General features: G+C 42.7%; 1 protein-coding gene across 4 annotated transcripts in view; it reads right to left on the reverse strand.

Moving 5' to 3' along the window:
• LOC135542336 (coronin-1C-A) overlaps positions 1 to 18,109 on the reverse strand; it is a 67,173-nt gene that overhangs the window by 20,378 nt on the left and 28,686 nt on the right. For all 4 annotated transcript variants that reach the window (XM_064969235.1, XM_064969227.1, XM_064969245.1 and 1 more), the window contains one exon: positions 16,143 to 16,342. In XM_064969235.1, coding sequence (XP_064825307.1) covers positions 16,143 to 16,342 — 200 coding nt within the window. The remainder of the gene's footprint in view (positions 1 to 16,142; positions 16,343 to 18,109) is intronic.

An 18,109-nucleotide genomic window follows, 5' to 3' on the forward strand; every position in this document is an offset into this window, starting at 1 on the left:
AGGCCCTATGTCTAAATGCTTGTGTAATAGTAGGCAGTAGACAGGCCACTAGGACTCAGACAGCCATTCCATACCAGGATATGAGTCAGTATGTTGTCGGAGGACTACCATCCTTTCCCTGCCTACTGTGCCACTGAGGAAAACAAAAGGGCTGGCCAGTTCAACACTGCTGCTCACATGTCACAATACAGTCCTGTTGATATTACTAAGCAACATGACTGACTCACTGTCCGATTTGGCAAGGACTAGATATGACACTGGGTAGTTGTTTTGTTAAACTGGCCTATATAAATAAATAAATATATTAACTCCGTTAGTCACAGGCATTATTAAAGTTTCTCAAATAAAGGAACCATACGAGCCTATTAGGTTAAAACCTGATTTTACAAGTGGTCAGTGAGTCACAGTAGTTAATTTGGAGAAAGGGGTTTCATGTTGGGAGTGCCAGAGATGGACATAATGGGGACAAATCACCTAGTCCATAGATGACGGACAGTCCTCCCAACAGCTCAGAGTCCCTCACAACATCACCTGACTGACAGAGTTGGGCTATGACACATACTCAAACTCCAAGCTCAGTGACCAAAGTCCAGTCTACGGGAGTTTGCTATACGTGCGTCAAAAATTACAAGACCTCGTCCATGACTCCATGCCTCGCCTTGTCCAGAGAACACTCCCGGAAATACTAAGCACCTGTTCTGGGCCTGTGAGTAAGATGCTGACTAGACTGTGAAACGCGCGTCCAGACGCAGACAGGACACGCAGGTTGAACTATCAAAACTAACTCTGAACCAACTAGATTCATTTGGGGACTGGTCGAAACATGAAACCTGCTGATGCTAGCTAATTTGTCCTGGGATAAACATTTGTGTCATTTTTTTCTGGATCTTCATCGAATTTTGACCCATTGAGACACAAAACCGTGTGTTCCCTACTCGGACAATTAATCAACAGATAAAAAGGTAAACAGAGTTAGTTTCTAGCAAATCTCTCCTTCTTTGGACTTCATATGGCAGTTGGCAACCAACTTCAGGACCTCAGTTCATCTTTCTAAATCACCCATGTGGGTATACGCGCCTAAAAACCAACGAGGAGATGAGGCGGGACGAAGCGTATCAAGCAGACTCTCGTTGGGCAGTTTGGATGAAATTATTGAACAACGTGTACATTTATTGTGCAATGCTCACGCACGCAACGCGGGCGGTGTGGTCAGCATGTCAGGGATAAGCTTCTCTGAATACTTAGCCAGAGAGGAAGGAAGACAAGCAGAGCAGGGAGGGAGTCGTTTGTGGAATCAGAGAAAGGTTGGCATGGTTCCAAGCAAAGTGGCCCATATTGCAGCAGTGGCCTGAAAGTGTTGGGGGGTGGGGGCTGTAAGCATCAGGATGTGCAGCAACAAAAGCCAGAACTCCGTGTGGAGGGACGTAGGCTGCTGGGGGGTGTGGGGGAAAGGGCCGTCATAACCTCTATCAGCAGAGGACCAGGAGTCACAGAGGGATATAGGCCTATACAAGGACACTGCTCGGTACATCCATTTCTTCTTTCCTGCTTAGGCCTTGCCCAGGTAGACAATATGACATAGATGCAGAAAGTAAACAGCACAGTGGGTCATTCATGTCGAGCTGCAGGTTTCAAGTAGTTTATTTGACCTTTATTTTAGCACGGAACCCCAATTGAGACCAAGGTCTCATTTTTGCAAGGGAGCCCTGCAGTTGCCAGTAGACCTGAATGTTTATTTACAGGGACAAAGGTATGGAGATGGCAGACTATGACCTGGGTGTGTGCAGTAGATTGGCCTATATGTGCTGACTGTGAATGACAAAACACTGCTATATTATTCAGTAGTATCCAATAAGTGCTGTAGTTCTGCCTGCCTGGCTCGCTGGTATTTCCTGCTTAAAATAGCTGTGTTGTGTCCTCTAGGTGCCTGCCTGGTCCACAGACCCCAGAGAGATTAAGGCTGTACCCCAGAGAGATTAAGGTTGTGCCCCAAATGGCACCCTATTCCCTATAGTGCACTACTTGTTTTGACCAGAGCCCTTTGGGCCCTAGATATGGGATAGGGTGCCATGTGCACAGGGTCTGGGGAGAACATCACCACTCTACTCCAGACTCATATTCCTCAGAACAATTCACATCTGGCTGTTAGACATCTCACACCCTTGTTCAAAGTATACACTTTTGTCAACACTCTTTTGTTGCTCTTCACAAAAAAAAAAAAAAAAAAAAAAAAAAAAAAAAAAAAAAAAAAAAAAACACCAGTACAGTACAGGCTCTCACCCAACCAACATACTCTACATGGTTGGCTTGTGAAGAGAGGACATTGAGCCCAGCAGCAGTGATGGCAGCCCTGTGTGTTCGGTCTGAGTGTACTGGAGTGCGAGTTAGCCTGGCCAAACTTTCTCTAGGACTGCAGTAGGCCTGTTACCACCACAGTTCACAGGGTTGCTTGCAGGCCTGTTACCACCACAGTTCACAGGGTTGCTTGTAGGCCTGTTACCACCACAGTTCACAGGGTTGCTTGTAGGCCTGTTACCCTCCCCCGGGTTCACAGGGCTGCCGACAGTGCCGTCCAGCGGGCCTGAGAGCCTGTCATTCCAGACATTCCACACCTCAGCCACAGGCAGCTCTGGTATGGCTGTGACTAATGAGAGCAAGAGGGTCCAGCGGTGTTAATCTTGTTTGTGTCTGCTATACACAATAAGGAATTCCACAGTCCGAGGGAAGTACATGAGGATCTCGCTTCAAGCCTGAATATATATTATTTGACAGCGTTGTGATTAGCGTTGTGATTATCTACATAAGACTGGAACGCCTGTGTACGGTGAGGTCACGGATGGTTAGGAAAGAACTGGCAATCAACAGATCACAGCCAAAAATGTTTCAACATTTCTAAGGCAGGTACAGGCACCACCATGCAGCCTTTTTTGATAACAGTACATACACGTGGTCTAAAGAGTAAGAGCCTATGACTGTTCAACGCATAATGAAAAACAGGCTTACATTAAATAAATAAATCTTTTAAAAGTACTACTCAAGTACTTTTTTTTTTTTGGTATCTGTACTTAACCCTTTATATTTGACAACTTTGTACTTTTTCACTCCATACATTTTCCTCTGACACCCAAAAGTACTCGCTACATTTTGATTGCTTAGCAGGATGGGAAAATTGTCAGATTTACAAACATATCAAGAGAACATCCCTGGTCATCCCTACTGTGTCTGATCTGGCAGACTCACTAAACACATGCTTCATCTGAAAATTATGTCTGAAGGTGAGAGCGTGCCCCTGGCTATCCGTAAATACAACAAAAAAATGGCGCCGTCTGGTTTCCTTAATATAAGGATTTGGAAACTATTTACACTTAAGAATATTTAAAACCAAATACTTTTACTCAAGCAGTATTTTACTGGGTGACTCACTTTTACTCAACTATGACATTTGGATACTTTTTCCACCACTGCTAAATTCAGGTTAACACCGGTAACTACGCTACATTATCATTGAGATAATAAGGAGCCGTAGGAGGACTGGCCTGTGGCAACCTTCCTTGGCAGGTACAGTATCAAAGACACAGCCAGCCCTGAATCTTATTACACTGTCATAATATTTACCCCCATGTCATCCAGTAACCACAGGAACTATGTGGAACTGGAAACAGTCCTGAGAAAAAGGAACAAGGTGAGCACTTGCCAAAGTTGAAGTTAAGGTGAGTGGATAGGCGCTGAAGAAGTAGAGAGAATAGTGCTCTAAGCTAGAGACCAGGCAGTTGTAAGAATCCCTACATGTAGGAACACAGTGAACAGATCGTTTCTTGGCACAGCCCCTTTACATGCCTGCCTGTTAAAGTGACATCACATAACGTCCACGACACAAGGAGCACAAAGAGTTACTCCCGAAATAGACCAAACCCGCAGAGCAAGGAATGGTTAGACAAGACCGCTGATCATCATCTCCATGGCGACCAGCCCGGTGGGAGAGACAGGAGACAGGGAAGGAGTGTGGTTCATGTAGACAAGGTGGGAGTGGAGATATTTGACAGCCTGTTGAGCAAAACACCAACATGAATTGAACGGAGCTCAATAGCGCAGTCAATCTTGATGCGAAATTGAGGCAACCCATCAAATAAAGCCTAGGCTAGATTGAATTAAGCATTCAAGACTAATCTCAGTCCCTAACAGTCTACACGTGTTTTGATGTTAATGACCAGAACGCCCAGGGACCTGGACTAGACTCTGTGCTGTATAATATCCTGTGAGAAAACGTGTCAAGCAAGCAGACCAGTTGCATAGCAACAAGTGAAGCTGCACAAAATGTGCTTGAACCTCATAACAAGATAACCTTTTTTTATGGACAATGAATGACAGAACTAACACTTTCAATACCTAAATCAAAGAGGCGTCACGCACAAGCGCATCCTTACAAGCAGAACGTGACGCGTGTAAAAGCCCTCCTATAGAGCATGCTTCCCTTAGAGCACCATGGTTATTTTTACTTTTCCACTTCCCGTTGTGAGTTTATGGCCTTGAAAGGACAGCTGCAGCCCAGTCAGGTCTCCATGATTTACTGCAGCACAGAGGGGAGGGTACAGTACAGTCAGACTGGACACCACGGTTGGGCCCCCTCTCTGCTCTGACTAAATGGCTGGAGTCTACTCCAGCTTTAACACAGTAATGGAGGGGTAAAGCAGAGGGCAGCTGGCCAGGCATGAGTGACGGCAGGGTAGGAGCCAAGACCAACATGTGGTTGCCCAGTCCCAGTCAGGTTGGGAGAGAGCCTGCAGGTACAGAGGGAGCGCAAGAGAAAGAAACTGAAATTCTATTGCCCATGGTAAGTTTTTGTCATAGAGCTCAAAAGAGGAACGACTCCTGGACCCACTGTTCTTACAAAGCCCACTAACAAAAATGTTTATAGCAGTGGTCACGAACCGGTCGCAATCGACCGGATCTTTAAGGCATGCCTAGTTGATCACCTACCGCTTTTGGCGGTACCGCTGCTAGGTGCACTTGATTCAGAAGTCCTGTGCACCGGGTAGGGAAACAAACTGTTCCCATTTTGAACCATATTTCTTATGGCTTTGGGGCAGTATTGAGTAGCGTGGATCAATAAGGTGCCCAGAGTAAACTGCCTGCTACTCAGGCCCAGAAGCTAAGATATGCATATTATTAGTAGATTTGGATAGAAAAACACTGAAGTTTCTAAAACTGTTTGAATGATGTCTATGAGTATAACAGAACTCATATGGCAGGCAAAAACCTGAGACAAAATCCAACCAGGAAGTGGGAAATCTGAGGTTTGTCGTTAACTCTTTGCCTATCCAAGATAGGAAGTGCAATCGGACCAAATTGACACTAAGGCTTCCACTAGATGTCAACAGTCTTCAGAACCTTGTTTGAGGCTTCTATTGTGAAGGAGAAGAGAATGAGAGCTGAATGAGTAAGAGGTCTGGTAGAGTGCCATGAGCTCATTCAGGAGTGCTCCCGAGAGAGGTAGCTGCGTTTCTTTGCATTTCTAAAAGACAAAAAAAAATCTTCCTTTGAAACATTATTGAAGATTTGTTAAAAACATCCTAAAGATTGATTCTATAAATCGTTTGACATGTTTCTATGAACTGTAATGGAATTTGACTTTGTCTGGCCTGCACGTCGTGAATTTGGATTTGTGAACTAAAGGCGCGAACAAAAAGGAGGTATTTGGACATAAATGGACTTTATCGAACAAAACAAACATTTGAGGAACTGGGATTCCTGGGAGTGCATTCTGATGAAGATCAAAGTTAAGTGAATATTTATAATGATATTTCTGACTTCTGTTGACTTCACAACATGGCGGATATCTGTATGGCTTGTTTTGGTCTCTGAGCGCTGTACTCAGATTATAGCATGGTGTGCTTTTTCATTAAAGCTTTTTTGAAATCTGACACAGCAGTTGCATCTAAAGTTCCATGCGTAACTTGTATCTTTTATGAATGTTTATTATGAGTATTTCTGTAAATTGATGTGGCTCTCTGCAAAATCACCAGATGTTTTGGAAGCAAAACATTACTGAACGTAACGCGCCAATGTAAACTGAGATTTTTGGATATAAATATTAACTTTATTGAACAAAACATACATGTAGTGTAACATGAAGTCCTATGAGTGTCATCTGATGAAGATCAAAGGTTAGTGATTAATTCAATCTCGATTTCTGCTTTTTGTGACTCCTCTCTTTGGCTGGAAAAATGGCTGTGTTTTTCTGTGACTAGGTACTGACCTAACATAATCATATGCTTTCGTCGTAAAGCCTTTTTGAAAAATCGGACACTGTGGTGGGATTAACAAAAAGTTTATTTATGGTGTATAATACTTGTATGTTTGAGGAATTTTAAATATGAGATTTGTTTGAATTTGGCGCCCTGCACTTTCACTGGCTGTTGTCATATCGATCCTGTGGGATCTCAGCCTTGAGAAATTAAATTTGTCTGAAAAGACCAACTCTGCCTACACGGTGGACCGGGAGATGTGGCTAAATCGAGAGCGCCTACTGCACTGGCCAATTGGATAGCTCAAATCACCGAGCCTACCTACAGTTTCCACGACCCTGGCCACTGCAAATTTTGATACTGGCCTCAGTGAGATTTCTTAATTTTTAAACCCATGACCAGAGAAAGCTGTATTTTTTTGAGTCTAAGAGTTGTTTTTATGAGTGAGTTCATGTTATATTCAGCATGGTCACTGTTTTTACGAGTGAGTTCATGTTATATTCAGCATGGTCACTGTTTTTACGAGTGAGTTCATGTTATATTCAGCATGGTCACTGTTTTTACGAGTGAGTTCATGTTATATTCAGCATGGTCACTGTTTTTACGAGTGAGTTCATGTTATATTCAGCATGGTCACTGTTTTTACGAGTGAGTTCATGTCCATGTTATATTCAGCATGGTCACTTTAGTCAACACTACTACAAAATATAACACGCTTCTCTACTTGCAATAAATGAGTAGCCAAGTGTATCGATAGCCCTGTGTTTTTAATATTAGCAGCTTGTTCTGCCTATTTTAAGATCGAGGAGTATTTGGTCAAAGTATCTGGTCAAAGGAACAATGTGAAATTGTGTCCGAGGCAGATGCTACTTGAGTTCCACCATCAGGTGGAAGACTGTGTCCCCTCGCTCTGGTCTGTCTCACCGGAGGAAAGGAGAGAGCATGGACCATGAGACAGAGCCTTCTGCTGCTCTCACCCTCTCTCCGCTGAGACTAATGCCATATTCAAAACAACTGGGAACTCTGAAATCTCCGACTTCCCATTTCAGTGCGTTAAAAACTGAGAGTTCAAAAAATATATATGTTTTTAACTGTCATCCAATTCAGAAACTCTTACAAATAATAAAAATTTGCAACAAGCAAGCATGGTCCTAAACCTTTGATTAGAAAACCAATGACGCTTATAGTGTCCCTGATAACCAACAGAACATGGCAATGAGACACCACTTGATTCAAGAATCTCATCTAGGCCCCGCCTTACCACTCCAGACTATCCCTGAAATCACAGAGAACTGGCAATGCTAGCAGCCAATTGAAAGGCAGGGAGGAAATGGTCCTGGAAGGCCGTCAGGCGGGGAGCAGTGAATGGCCATATATGGTTAAATCTGCAGTCAGCAGGACAGCGACAGCAGAATACGGATCCTGGAATAAAGATTGAGCAGCAGACCCTTATAATACCACCCTTTGTGTGTGTGTGTGTGTGTGTAAAAAAGTACTTATTTGTGTAAGCACAGTCCACACACCCAGGGATTTCTGATGCTAAAATATTGAGGATTGGTCCAAACAGAACATGGTCAAATATGAGTGTTTGAACCACTGGTTTAGAACATGAGCCCATATTGTAGTTTTAGCCCAAAAGATCACCAGAATGGACAGATTAAACCTATTGCCTCAATACGTCTGAATAGCTGTCTTTTAACACAAGTACACTGTACTTAGAAAATAGTCAGTCACCAAAAATAATTCAACAAGTTCCTGCTTGACTGAATCAAAATGAGGGATTCCAAGGCTTGGGAATATAAATCAGAACTTGTGGTTCATTGAGATATATCCCCTCTCCTCCAGAGTAGGGCCCGCAGACAGAGGAATAAGCAGGAATGTCTCGCTGCACAGTCCCTACAGCATTCAGTCACCCACTGCTTCCTACACATGGAAATGAGGGAATAAATGACAGAGCGTCAGGCACAGAGGCAGAAAGGAGGAGATTGAAAGCATGAGGGTTGAAGACCACATGCGTTCAGTCAGACACGTCCCCCATCTGTCCTGACAATGCAGCAACAAGGAGGTGCTAAGTCAACCTGGCCTGACACAGGATCCCCCTCCTACACACAGAACCACAAGACAGAAACACAGACGGCAGACCCAGCCCATCCCTGCGCTAGAATGACCAATAGCACAGGCCCCAGCCCAAGTCACAGGCCAAACCCCATCACCGTCTGGCCTCACACACAGCATCGCTCCACAAGCTCAAGCCAACGTGTCCGAGCACACTCACACTTAGGACAATAGGCAAAGTGCCAGGAAAGTACTGGGTGTGAATCTAAAAGCCCATTAGTCAAAGCTCAAACCTAAAGTTATTTGGAGGGTTGCTGTGGTTCTTCTGACTTACCACCAACAATACTGGATGTGGGAGGTAGAACATATGAAGAGCCACAAAGTGCATTTCAGAAGGGTCATACTCTGGGGGTTGGATCCCCCCGCCCCCGGCCAAATGGGCCTGGCTGGGAGTAGGCCTGGGACAAAGGCCCAGAGCAGCTGGCTGCCCACACAGACTGGGAACAGCACAGCATGGGCAGATGGGCCAGCCAGCCAGATGCACTGTCACATGGGCAATAGTGTGAGTACGTGTGTGTGACCCAACAAAAGAGCAGAGAAGGAAGTGTGTGTCGGACAGATATACGTAGACAAATTGATCTGAACCCTGCTATCAGGCTGAGAAGTTACAGGCTACCTCTGAACATCATGGTGTGTAGGGGTTGTCCCAGTCAAAAAGCCATTCACAACCCTGAAACTGCAGTGTTTATATTAATGCAGTCTAACTTCTCTGTTGGCAGAGTAACATTTTCCACACTGCCATAGAGATGCGTGTTCTAAGCTTATATGGAGATGGGACAGTAATCTTTTAGAGAAAGCAGCCAGATGGACCCGTCCTGTTTCATTTTGAAATGTTGTGGAAACAAAAGCCACAAGCCAAATATTTAAAAACACGAAATGGCAATTTGAAACAATTTTAACTCTTCTTACTTAGAGTTTCAGCGCATGGCCTGTTGATAGGACATTAAAAGAAAATCTCCCACAAGATTCCAAGGAGATTAGTCCATGCAGCTGTAACAGTGTTACTTACATCCCTCTCCTCGCCCCAACTGGGGCGTTTGAATAGTAACCGAGAGGTTGGAAGATCGAATCCCCGAGCTGACAAGGTGAAAATCTGCCGTTCTGCCCCTGAACAAAGCAGTTAACCCACTGTTCCTAGGCCGTCACTGGAAATAAGAATTTGTTCTTAGCCTCACTAAGGTAAGAAATACTCATAAAAATTACTCATTATAAAAATTCAGAAAACATAAAAGTATTTTACATAGGTTTAAAGATAAACTTCTTATGAATCCAACCGTGGTGTCAGATTTCAAAAATGCTTTACCGCGAAAGCATACCTTAAGATTATTTGAGAACATCGCCCAGCAGACAAATCATTACAAACTGTAACCAGCCAAGTAGAAGAGTTACACAAGTCAGAAATAGAGATACAATTAATCACCTACCTTTGATGATCTTCATATGGTTGCACTCAGAAAACATACATTTACTCAATAAATGTTCCTTTTGTTTGATGAAGTGTCTTTATAGCCAAAAACCTCAGTTTTCTTCAGTAATCCACAGGCTCAAACGCAGTCACAACAGGCAGACAAAATCTGAATTTTGTGTGTGTGTGTGTGTGTGTGTGTGTGTGTGTGTGTGTGTGTGTGTGTATGTACACACACACATATATATATAACACACACACATATATACATACATGTGTGTGTGTGTGTGTGTGTATATATATATACATATATATACACATACACGTGTGTGTGTGTGTGTATATATATATATATATACACACACACACTATAATATAAACTATATAATACACACATATACACACACACATAAACCTGGGCTCGAACCAGGGACCCTCAACACATCAAACTGCCTCCCACGAAGCATCGTTACCTATCGCTGCACAAAAGGGAAACAACTACTTCAAGGTCTAAGAGCGAGTGATGTCACCAATTAAAATGATACTAGCACGCACCACTAACCAGCTAGTCATTTCACACCAGTTACACTGCCAGCCAGTATCTAGGCAGATCTGAAAACGAGTTCTTTTTACCCATAGCCTGAGGAAATTACCCTTTAATCTGCGCATAAAGCCATCACGCTCTCTGTCCACTTTTAATCCACCAGTCAAAGCAGACTATGTTCTGCCAACACACCCTTACTGTACAAAGTCAGAGACAAACCCACAGCAGAATCATCTGTCAGAAGTCAGAGAATCAGAAGCTGATCTGGGACCTGGGAGTGGGACAGGCAGGCGGAAACTGGATTGTAAAGCTGTGTCAAAGCCAGAGTCAGATGACAAGGCCCACTGCCCTTAACCTGTCAACATCAGACAGACACAAAAAAAAAAAAAAAAAAATCACTTACTGTATGTCACACAGGGTATATCAAGCCCTGGCTGGCTGACACTGGGGCACTGTTGAACCAGAAAAAAAGTAACACCACCAAGCAGTGTGTTTGTGCGCATGTTTATGTGGGTGTGCGCATATGTTTATTAGAGGTCAACCGATTAATCGGAATGGCCGATTAATTAGGTCCGATTTCAAGTTCTCATAACAATCAGAAATCTGTATTTATGGACACCGATTTGGCCAATTTATAAAAAACATTTTTTTTACACCTTTCTTTAATCTTTATTTTCTAGGCAAGTCAGTTAAGAACACATTCTTATTTTCAATGGTGGCCTAGGAACGGTTGGTTAACTGCCTCGTTCAGGGGCAGAACGACACATTTTCACCCTGTCAGCTCGGGGGATTTAATCTTGTAACCTTACAGTTCACTAGTCAATCAATCAAATTTATTTATATAGCCCTTCGTACATCAGCTGATATCTCAAAGTGCTGTACAGAAACCCAGCCTAAAACCCCAAACAGCAAGCAATGCAGGTGTAGAAGCACGGTGGTTAGGAAAAACTCCCTAGAAAGGCCAAAACCTAGGAAGAAACCTAGAGAGGAACCAGGCTATGTGGGGTGGCCAGAACATGGCCAAGACGTTCAAATGTTCATAAATGACCAGCATGGTCGAATAATAATAAGGCAGAACAGTCCAACGCTCTAACCACCTGCCTCATTGCACTCCACGCGGAGACTGCCTGTTAAGCGAATGCAGAAAAAGCCAAAGTAAGTTGCTAGCTAGCATTAAACTTCTTATAAAAAACTAAATCAATCATAATCACTAGTTAACTACACATGGTTGATGATATTACTAATTAACCTAGTGTGTCCTGCGTTGCATTTAATCGATGCGGTGCGTATCATTGCTCCAATGTGTACCTAACCATAAACATCAATGCCTTTCTTAAAATCAATACACAGAAGTATATATTTTTAAACCTGCATATTTAGCTAAAATAAGTGGAGTGCAACAGTTTGGGCTGCCTAATTTGCCAGACTTCTACATAATTATGACATAACATTGAAGGTTGTGCAATGTAACAGGAATATTTAGACTTATGGATGCCACCCGTTAGACAAAATATGGAACGGTTCCGTATTTCACTGAAAGAATAAACGTCTTGTTTGAGATGATAGGATTCTACCATATTAATGACCCAAGGTTCGTATTTCTGAGTGTTATGTTATAATTAAGTCTATGGTTTGATAGAGCAGTCTGACTGAGCAATGGTAGGCAGCAGCATGCTCGTAAGCATTCATTCAAACAGCATTTTCGTGTGTTCTGCCAGCAGCTCTTCACAAGCACAGCACTGTTTGACTTCAAACCTATCAACTCCCGAGATTAGGCTAGTGTAACCGATGTGAAATGGCTAGCTAGTTAGCGGGGTGCGCGCTAAGTGTTTCAAACGTCACTCGCTCAGACTTGCAGTGGTTGTGGAGCGATGGGTAAAGCTGCTTCGATGGTGGCTGTCGTTGTTGTGTTCCTGGTTCGAGCCCAGGTAGGAGCGAGGAGAGGGATGGAAGCTATACTGTTACACTGGCAATACTAAAGTGCCTTTAAGAACATCAAATAGTCAAAGGTTAATGAAATTCAAATGGTAGAGAGAAATAGTCCTATAATTCCTATAATAACTACAACCTAAAACTTCTTACCTGGGAATATTGAAGACTCAAGTTAAAAGGAACCACCAGCTTTCATATGTTCATGTTCTGAGCAAGGAACTGAAACGTTAGCTTTCTTACATGGCACATATTGCACTTTTACTTTTCTCCAACACTTTGTTTTTGCATTATTTAAACCAAATTGAACATGTTTCATTATTTATTTGAGGCTAAATTGATTTTATTGATGTATTAAAATAAGTGTTCATTCAGTATTGTTGTAATTGTCATTATTAATTTATTTTATTATTCTAAAAAATAAAATAAACTGCTTTTTTTGGTCCTCCAATAATCGGTATCGGCGTTGAAAAATCATAATCGGTCGCCCTCTAATGTTTATGTGGGTGGGCGTATGTCTGGTTCAACCAGACTACTGAACACTAATGACAATGTAATAATACCTAATGGGGTTACAGAGGGACATTCCAGACCAAAGTGCCCCCCCCCCCCACCCCCGTTGGGTTCAACGAGTGTCTGACCCAAGTGGTCTGAGCTCTTCAAGGACCCTTATATGGAGGTGAGCAGAACAGGGAGGTTCCGTCCCCAGAGGCCTTTGGTTCAGTTTGTGTTGTACACAACACTATGATAAATGAGAGAGCCAGCCAGCCTATGTGAGGTTTCCTAACCCTCAACTCAGGGAGAGCTGACAATCATCCCAGTGGTACAGACACTAACATTGTTCTCCCTGTAACGAAATCTGAAATGCAAATGTTTATTCACTGTATGCAAAATAGACATTTTCACTGGAAAACCACCTTGCTGCTACAAAAGGGCAAAGCTGAAAGCAAAAGCTTGTCTGGATGGCCTTTGCTGTCCATGTTGTGTACCCTAGCTTCCAAAGGCACTGTAACACTTCCCACCCTGTCCTCTCATGTTCGCATTCATATTGTGTCCATGTCTCAGACGTCATCTCTTCCTCATCCTGCTTGTATCAAATATCTGACCCCAGTTTGGATGCTTTCCTCTGAAAATACCCTAACACCCCTTAAGTAATATGATCCTCTTACTTCATCGGATCAAACACGTGTCATCCCGCCACTGAGGACGTAGGAGAAGGCCAACAGGCACAATGAACAAAAAATGTGGATGATAGCTGCTACAGCATTCTACGGTACTGTTTTGTCCCACCCTGAGGAAAGACGATAAATGACATATTTGAGGATGAACTGTGAATCTTTTAAGACTGGGTCATTTAGAGTCCTGTCATTAAAGCTGAACTGCCTCTGGGCTGACAGGGGCTTCTTTCTGTTGAAAATGTAGAAGAGTTGAAAAAAAATCAAGTTACTATTAAGAAAATGAAACCCCTTTCCAGAACACGACACACTTACATCACGCACGACTCTTGGTTGCAGAAAGAAAGCCATCTGTGCCCATTCAACATAGCCTAGATTTACATTATTACCTCGAAACAAAATCACTTCTTGGGGTCTCATGCGCTCACAATGAAGTTCTGATTCTTGCTTGAACAGTCTAAGATTATAGTTTGCTTGTTATCTTTGCAAAATAAATTATGGCTGCAGCAGTTATTAGCTAGAATACTAATGCTCGCTGACATAGGCTGTAGCAAAAGCTAGCCAAAGAGCCATTTTACTGGTTGAAGTGTATTTTTATTTATGTATTTATCTAACTAGGCAAGTCAGTTAAAAACTTCTTAATGTATAGGGGACGCTTGCGTCCCACTTGGCCAAAAGCCAGGGAAAATGCAGTGCTGCAAATTCAAATAAAATTATATAAAAATCTAACTTTCATTAAATCACACATGTAAGAAACTAAATTAAAGCTACACTCGTTGTGAATCCAGCTAACATGTCAGATTTTAAAAAGGCTTTTCAGCAAAAGCATAAGAAGCTATTATCTGATGATAGCACAACAGTAAACAAAGAGTAGCATATTTCAACTCTGCAGGCGCTACACAAAACGCAGAAATAAAATATAAAACATTGCTTACCTTTGACGAGCTTCCTTTGTTGGCACTCCAATATGTCCCATAAACATCACAATTGGTCCTTTTGTTCGATTAATTCCATCCATATATATCCAAAATGTCCATTTATTTGGCGCGTTTGATCCAGAAAAAAACAGCTTCCAATTTGCGCAATGTCACTACAAATTCTCAAAAGTTACCTATAAACTTTGCCAAAACACTCAAACTACTTTTGTAATACAACTTTAGGTAATTTAAACGTTAATAATCGATCAAATTGAAGACGGGTCTATCTGTGTTCAATACAGGAAGACAACAAACCAAGCTACTTTTCAAGTCTTCGGCACTCTCAGTGTTACCCAGTTCCTAGATGGCCGTACTTCTTCATTGCACAAAGGAATAACTTCAACCAAATTCCAAAGACTGGTGACATCCAGTGGAAGCGGTAGGAACTGAAAACAAGTGCATAAGAAATATCGTTTCCCAATGAGAACTCACTGAACAGACAGAAAACTCAAAAGAAATTCTGAACGGTTAGTCCTCGGGATTTTGCCTGCTACACAAGTTCTGTTATACTCACAGACATGATTCAAACCGTTTTAGAAACGTCAGAGTGTTTTCTATGCAAATCTACTAATAATATGCATATCTTATATTCTTGGCATGAGTAGCAGGAAGTTGAAATTGGGCACGCTATTTATCCAAAAGTGAAAATGCTGCCCCCTATACCTTAAGTTAAGAACAAATTCTTATTTTCAATGATGGCCTAGGAACAGTGGGTTAACTGCCCTGTTCAGGGGCAGAACGACAGATTGTTACCGTGGCAGCTCGGGGATTCGAACTTGCAACCTTTCGGTTACTAGACCAACGCTCTAACCACTAGGCCACCTACCTCCCCACAAGTATAATGCAGTTGGTTTACGATGACAAACATATTAAGCAGGACATTCATACGAGCCTTAAAATCCAATTATAATACAACAGTAGTTGGAAACGCACTCATAAGCAACATGTACAGAGGCTGTTTTTTGCTGGCGTTCTACAAGAACTCCCCTGTGTTCTGCCACCAACTTGCACGCATCCCCCTCGTGCGGCAATGTTTGCAAACACAGAAAGGGCTCTATAGGATCTTCCCCAGAATATAGAGTTTTGTACCAAAGTGTCAGTCTCCCACATCTGGGCCAGTCAGTCTGCAGTCTCTCTCCACTGACCACCTCAAGTAGGTACTGCTCAGCCTGCACTGCTTAGCAACACAGCCTGTCAAAATCCATCTTCATCTCACCCACTCAGCCAGGCCACCAGAGACTACAGTCACGCAGCAGAGAAATCCCCCCCCGTCTTGTCTGTCCTCAACCACAGCCTGAAACATGCCTCCGTGATGCTGTTACTTCATCCTCATGAATGATTAAGGAAAATATGAACGCACACAAAAAGTTGTGTTTTTAAACTGCAATGTTGGAATTTGTAGGTGGCCAAAGTGTGATTTCCCCTGGGTGTGTGCGAGTATGTCAGCAGTAAATTGTGCTGTGTGTGACAGGCCTGGTTGTTCCCTGCAGAAAGGGCGTGTTGAATACCCAGGGGGCGTTGAAAGCCTGGCCCAGGCCAAAGTGTGTGGGATGGAGCAGGGTTGAAGTATGTTTCAAAGCCACAGACAGTGAAGATCAGTCAAACTAGGCCATAGACCAAATCTGTTCAGGCAGAAAGTGCACATGCCCATATGAATGTAGAAACCCTCTGTCGCTTGACACAGGTTTCCTTGTGAAACCCACTGACAGATCCACACAATGCAGTGTTTATAGTCAATAACCCCAGACTCACCTTGTGAAGAGGGAGGACCAGGAAGGCCCCGCCTCCGCTGGCCTCTATGATGATAGCGACAAACTTGGGGTTGACGGCGCAGAACGAGCTGTCCCATGTGACCCTCGATACTCTGATGTCGTCGTAGCACTGGTCATTCTTCAGCGCCTGGCCGAAGACATGACGGAATTTGCTCGCTCGTACAACTCGCCTGAACATATCTGGGCAGTAGAAGGAAAGGGGGGGGAGGACAAAGACAAAACCAAGCAAATGATTTTAGGATAAAAATCTAGGCCTATAAAATTTAAAATCACATGAAATGGAAATTCTCTCCCCTGGTTACTCTGAGCCTTGTACCCATTCCCCTCCCAGATGAGGCTCAGCCTCGTATGCATCCCAAACTGCACCCTAATCTCTAGGGATGGCAATTGCCAGGGACCTCCAGATACAATGTATTGCGATTCTATACTGTAGTTTTATTAAGATTCCATATTCCAAGCATACTGCTCATCATATACTGCTCATCATATACTGCAGAGAGACAAAGGGGAACAAAGTTTTGATCAGTCATGGAAAATAAATAAAAAAGAGCTGAAAACAAATTGACTCCCAATTTAAAAAGAAGTTGGAGAACAAGCTATGAAGGAAAAATACATGAGTTGATGCATGTACAGCCAACTAGCGCAAAAATAATTTATATGTCAAAACGATAGACACGATATATAGTGAAAATATTCCAATATGTAAACGTATTGATCCCACCTCCATCATCACTACTCTCTATGGGCCCTGGTCAAACGTAGTGCACTATATAGAGAATAGGGTGCAATTTGGGATGCAAACTAATGTAAGGTTCTCCAGCAGCATTACAGTACAGACAGAGGAACCATGTGGCAGATCAGACCAACACTTCTTCCCCATTCCTCTGTCATACGACCAGGCTGACATTCAGCAGACACGAGCCAGCGTGGGAAATTATTTAGAGTTGAGCAATGAGCCTAACTGTATCATTCCTTTGATCCACCACCAGAAATACAAGAACTACGCCTACATTGGCTGTTGTGTACTTCCTCATACACTGGCAACGAGGAACCAGATAATTAGGGTCAACTTGCAGAACGCTGAGAGTAGGGCTGGGCGTTAAATCTGTAAACTTTAACCACACAGGTTAAAGTGTAATCACAGTCTAATAAAACCAAGAGATAAGTATTGGTTTAACAGGGATAAAAGGGCATCTTCAACCTCAGATACAATGTCGTGAAAAAAAGTGTTGGCCCCCTTTCTGATTCTCTATTTTTGATACTGAATGTTAACAGATCTTTAACCAAACATAATATTAGATAAAGGGAATGAGTTTACAAATAACAATCATTTTATTTCATTAACAAGTTACCCAACACCCAATATCCCTGTGTGAAAAAGTAATTGCACCCTCACACTAGAGCTGGGCGATATACTGTATTTTACTATACACCGGTATTTATGCACGGACTGGTTTGGGTTTTTACCTTGCCTCCCCTCAACGGTATTTGAATGTTGGGTTTGTGAAATGTGATACGCTGTGTGTAACATCCATTTTTAGAGTTTACTCAGTCATCCATCTCCCCGCTCTCTCTCCACAGACCTAGACCCACCCCTTCACTCAAGAAGCACATTTGTTGTTGCTTGACCACGATACACTTCAGTCTGGATGGTCAATACAGCACATGCAACAATGTTGATGACAATGTTGTTGTTTCCACTTTGATGTTAATATACAATATTAGTTTGGGTTTCTAACATTTGCAAACAGCTAGTTAGTATTTTCTTAGAAAGTTAAGCTAAATTGTGTTAGCCACTAATGCTAATCACTAGTTAGTACTTTTATTAGCTAGTGTAGCTAGCCAGCTGAGTCAGAGCAAACGTAGCGCACTAATACCAGTACTGGTGGAGGATTAAATCAGCATGTCGTTTGTGCTACAGTATCTCCTAAAATCAGAGGAATAGAC

Source organism: Oncorhynchus masou, chromosome 1 (genome assembly GCF_036934945.1).
Source record: "Oncorhynchus masou masou isolate Uvic2021 chromosome 1, UVic_Omas_1.1, whole genome shotgun sequence".
NCBI lineage: Eukaryota > Metazoa > Chordata > Actinopteri > Salmoniformes > Salmonidae > Oncorhynchus > Oncorhynchus masou.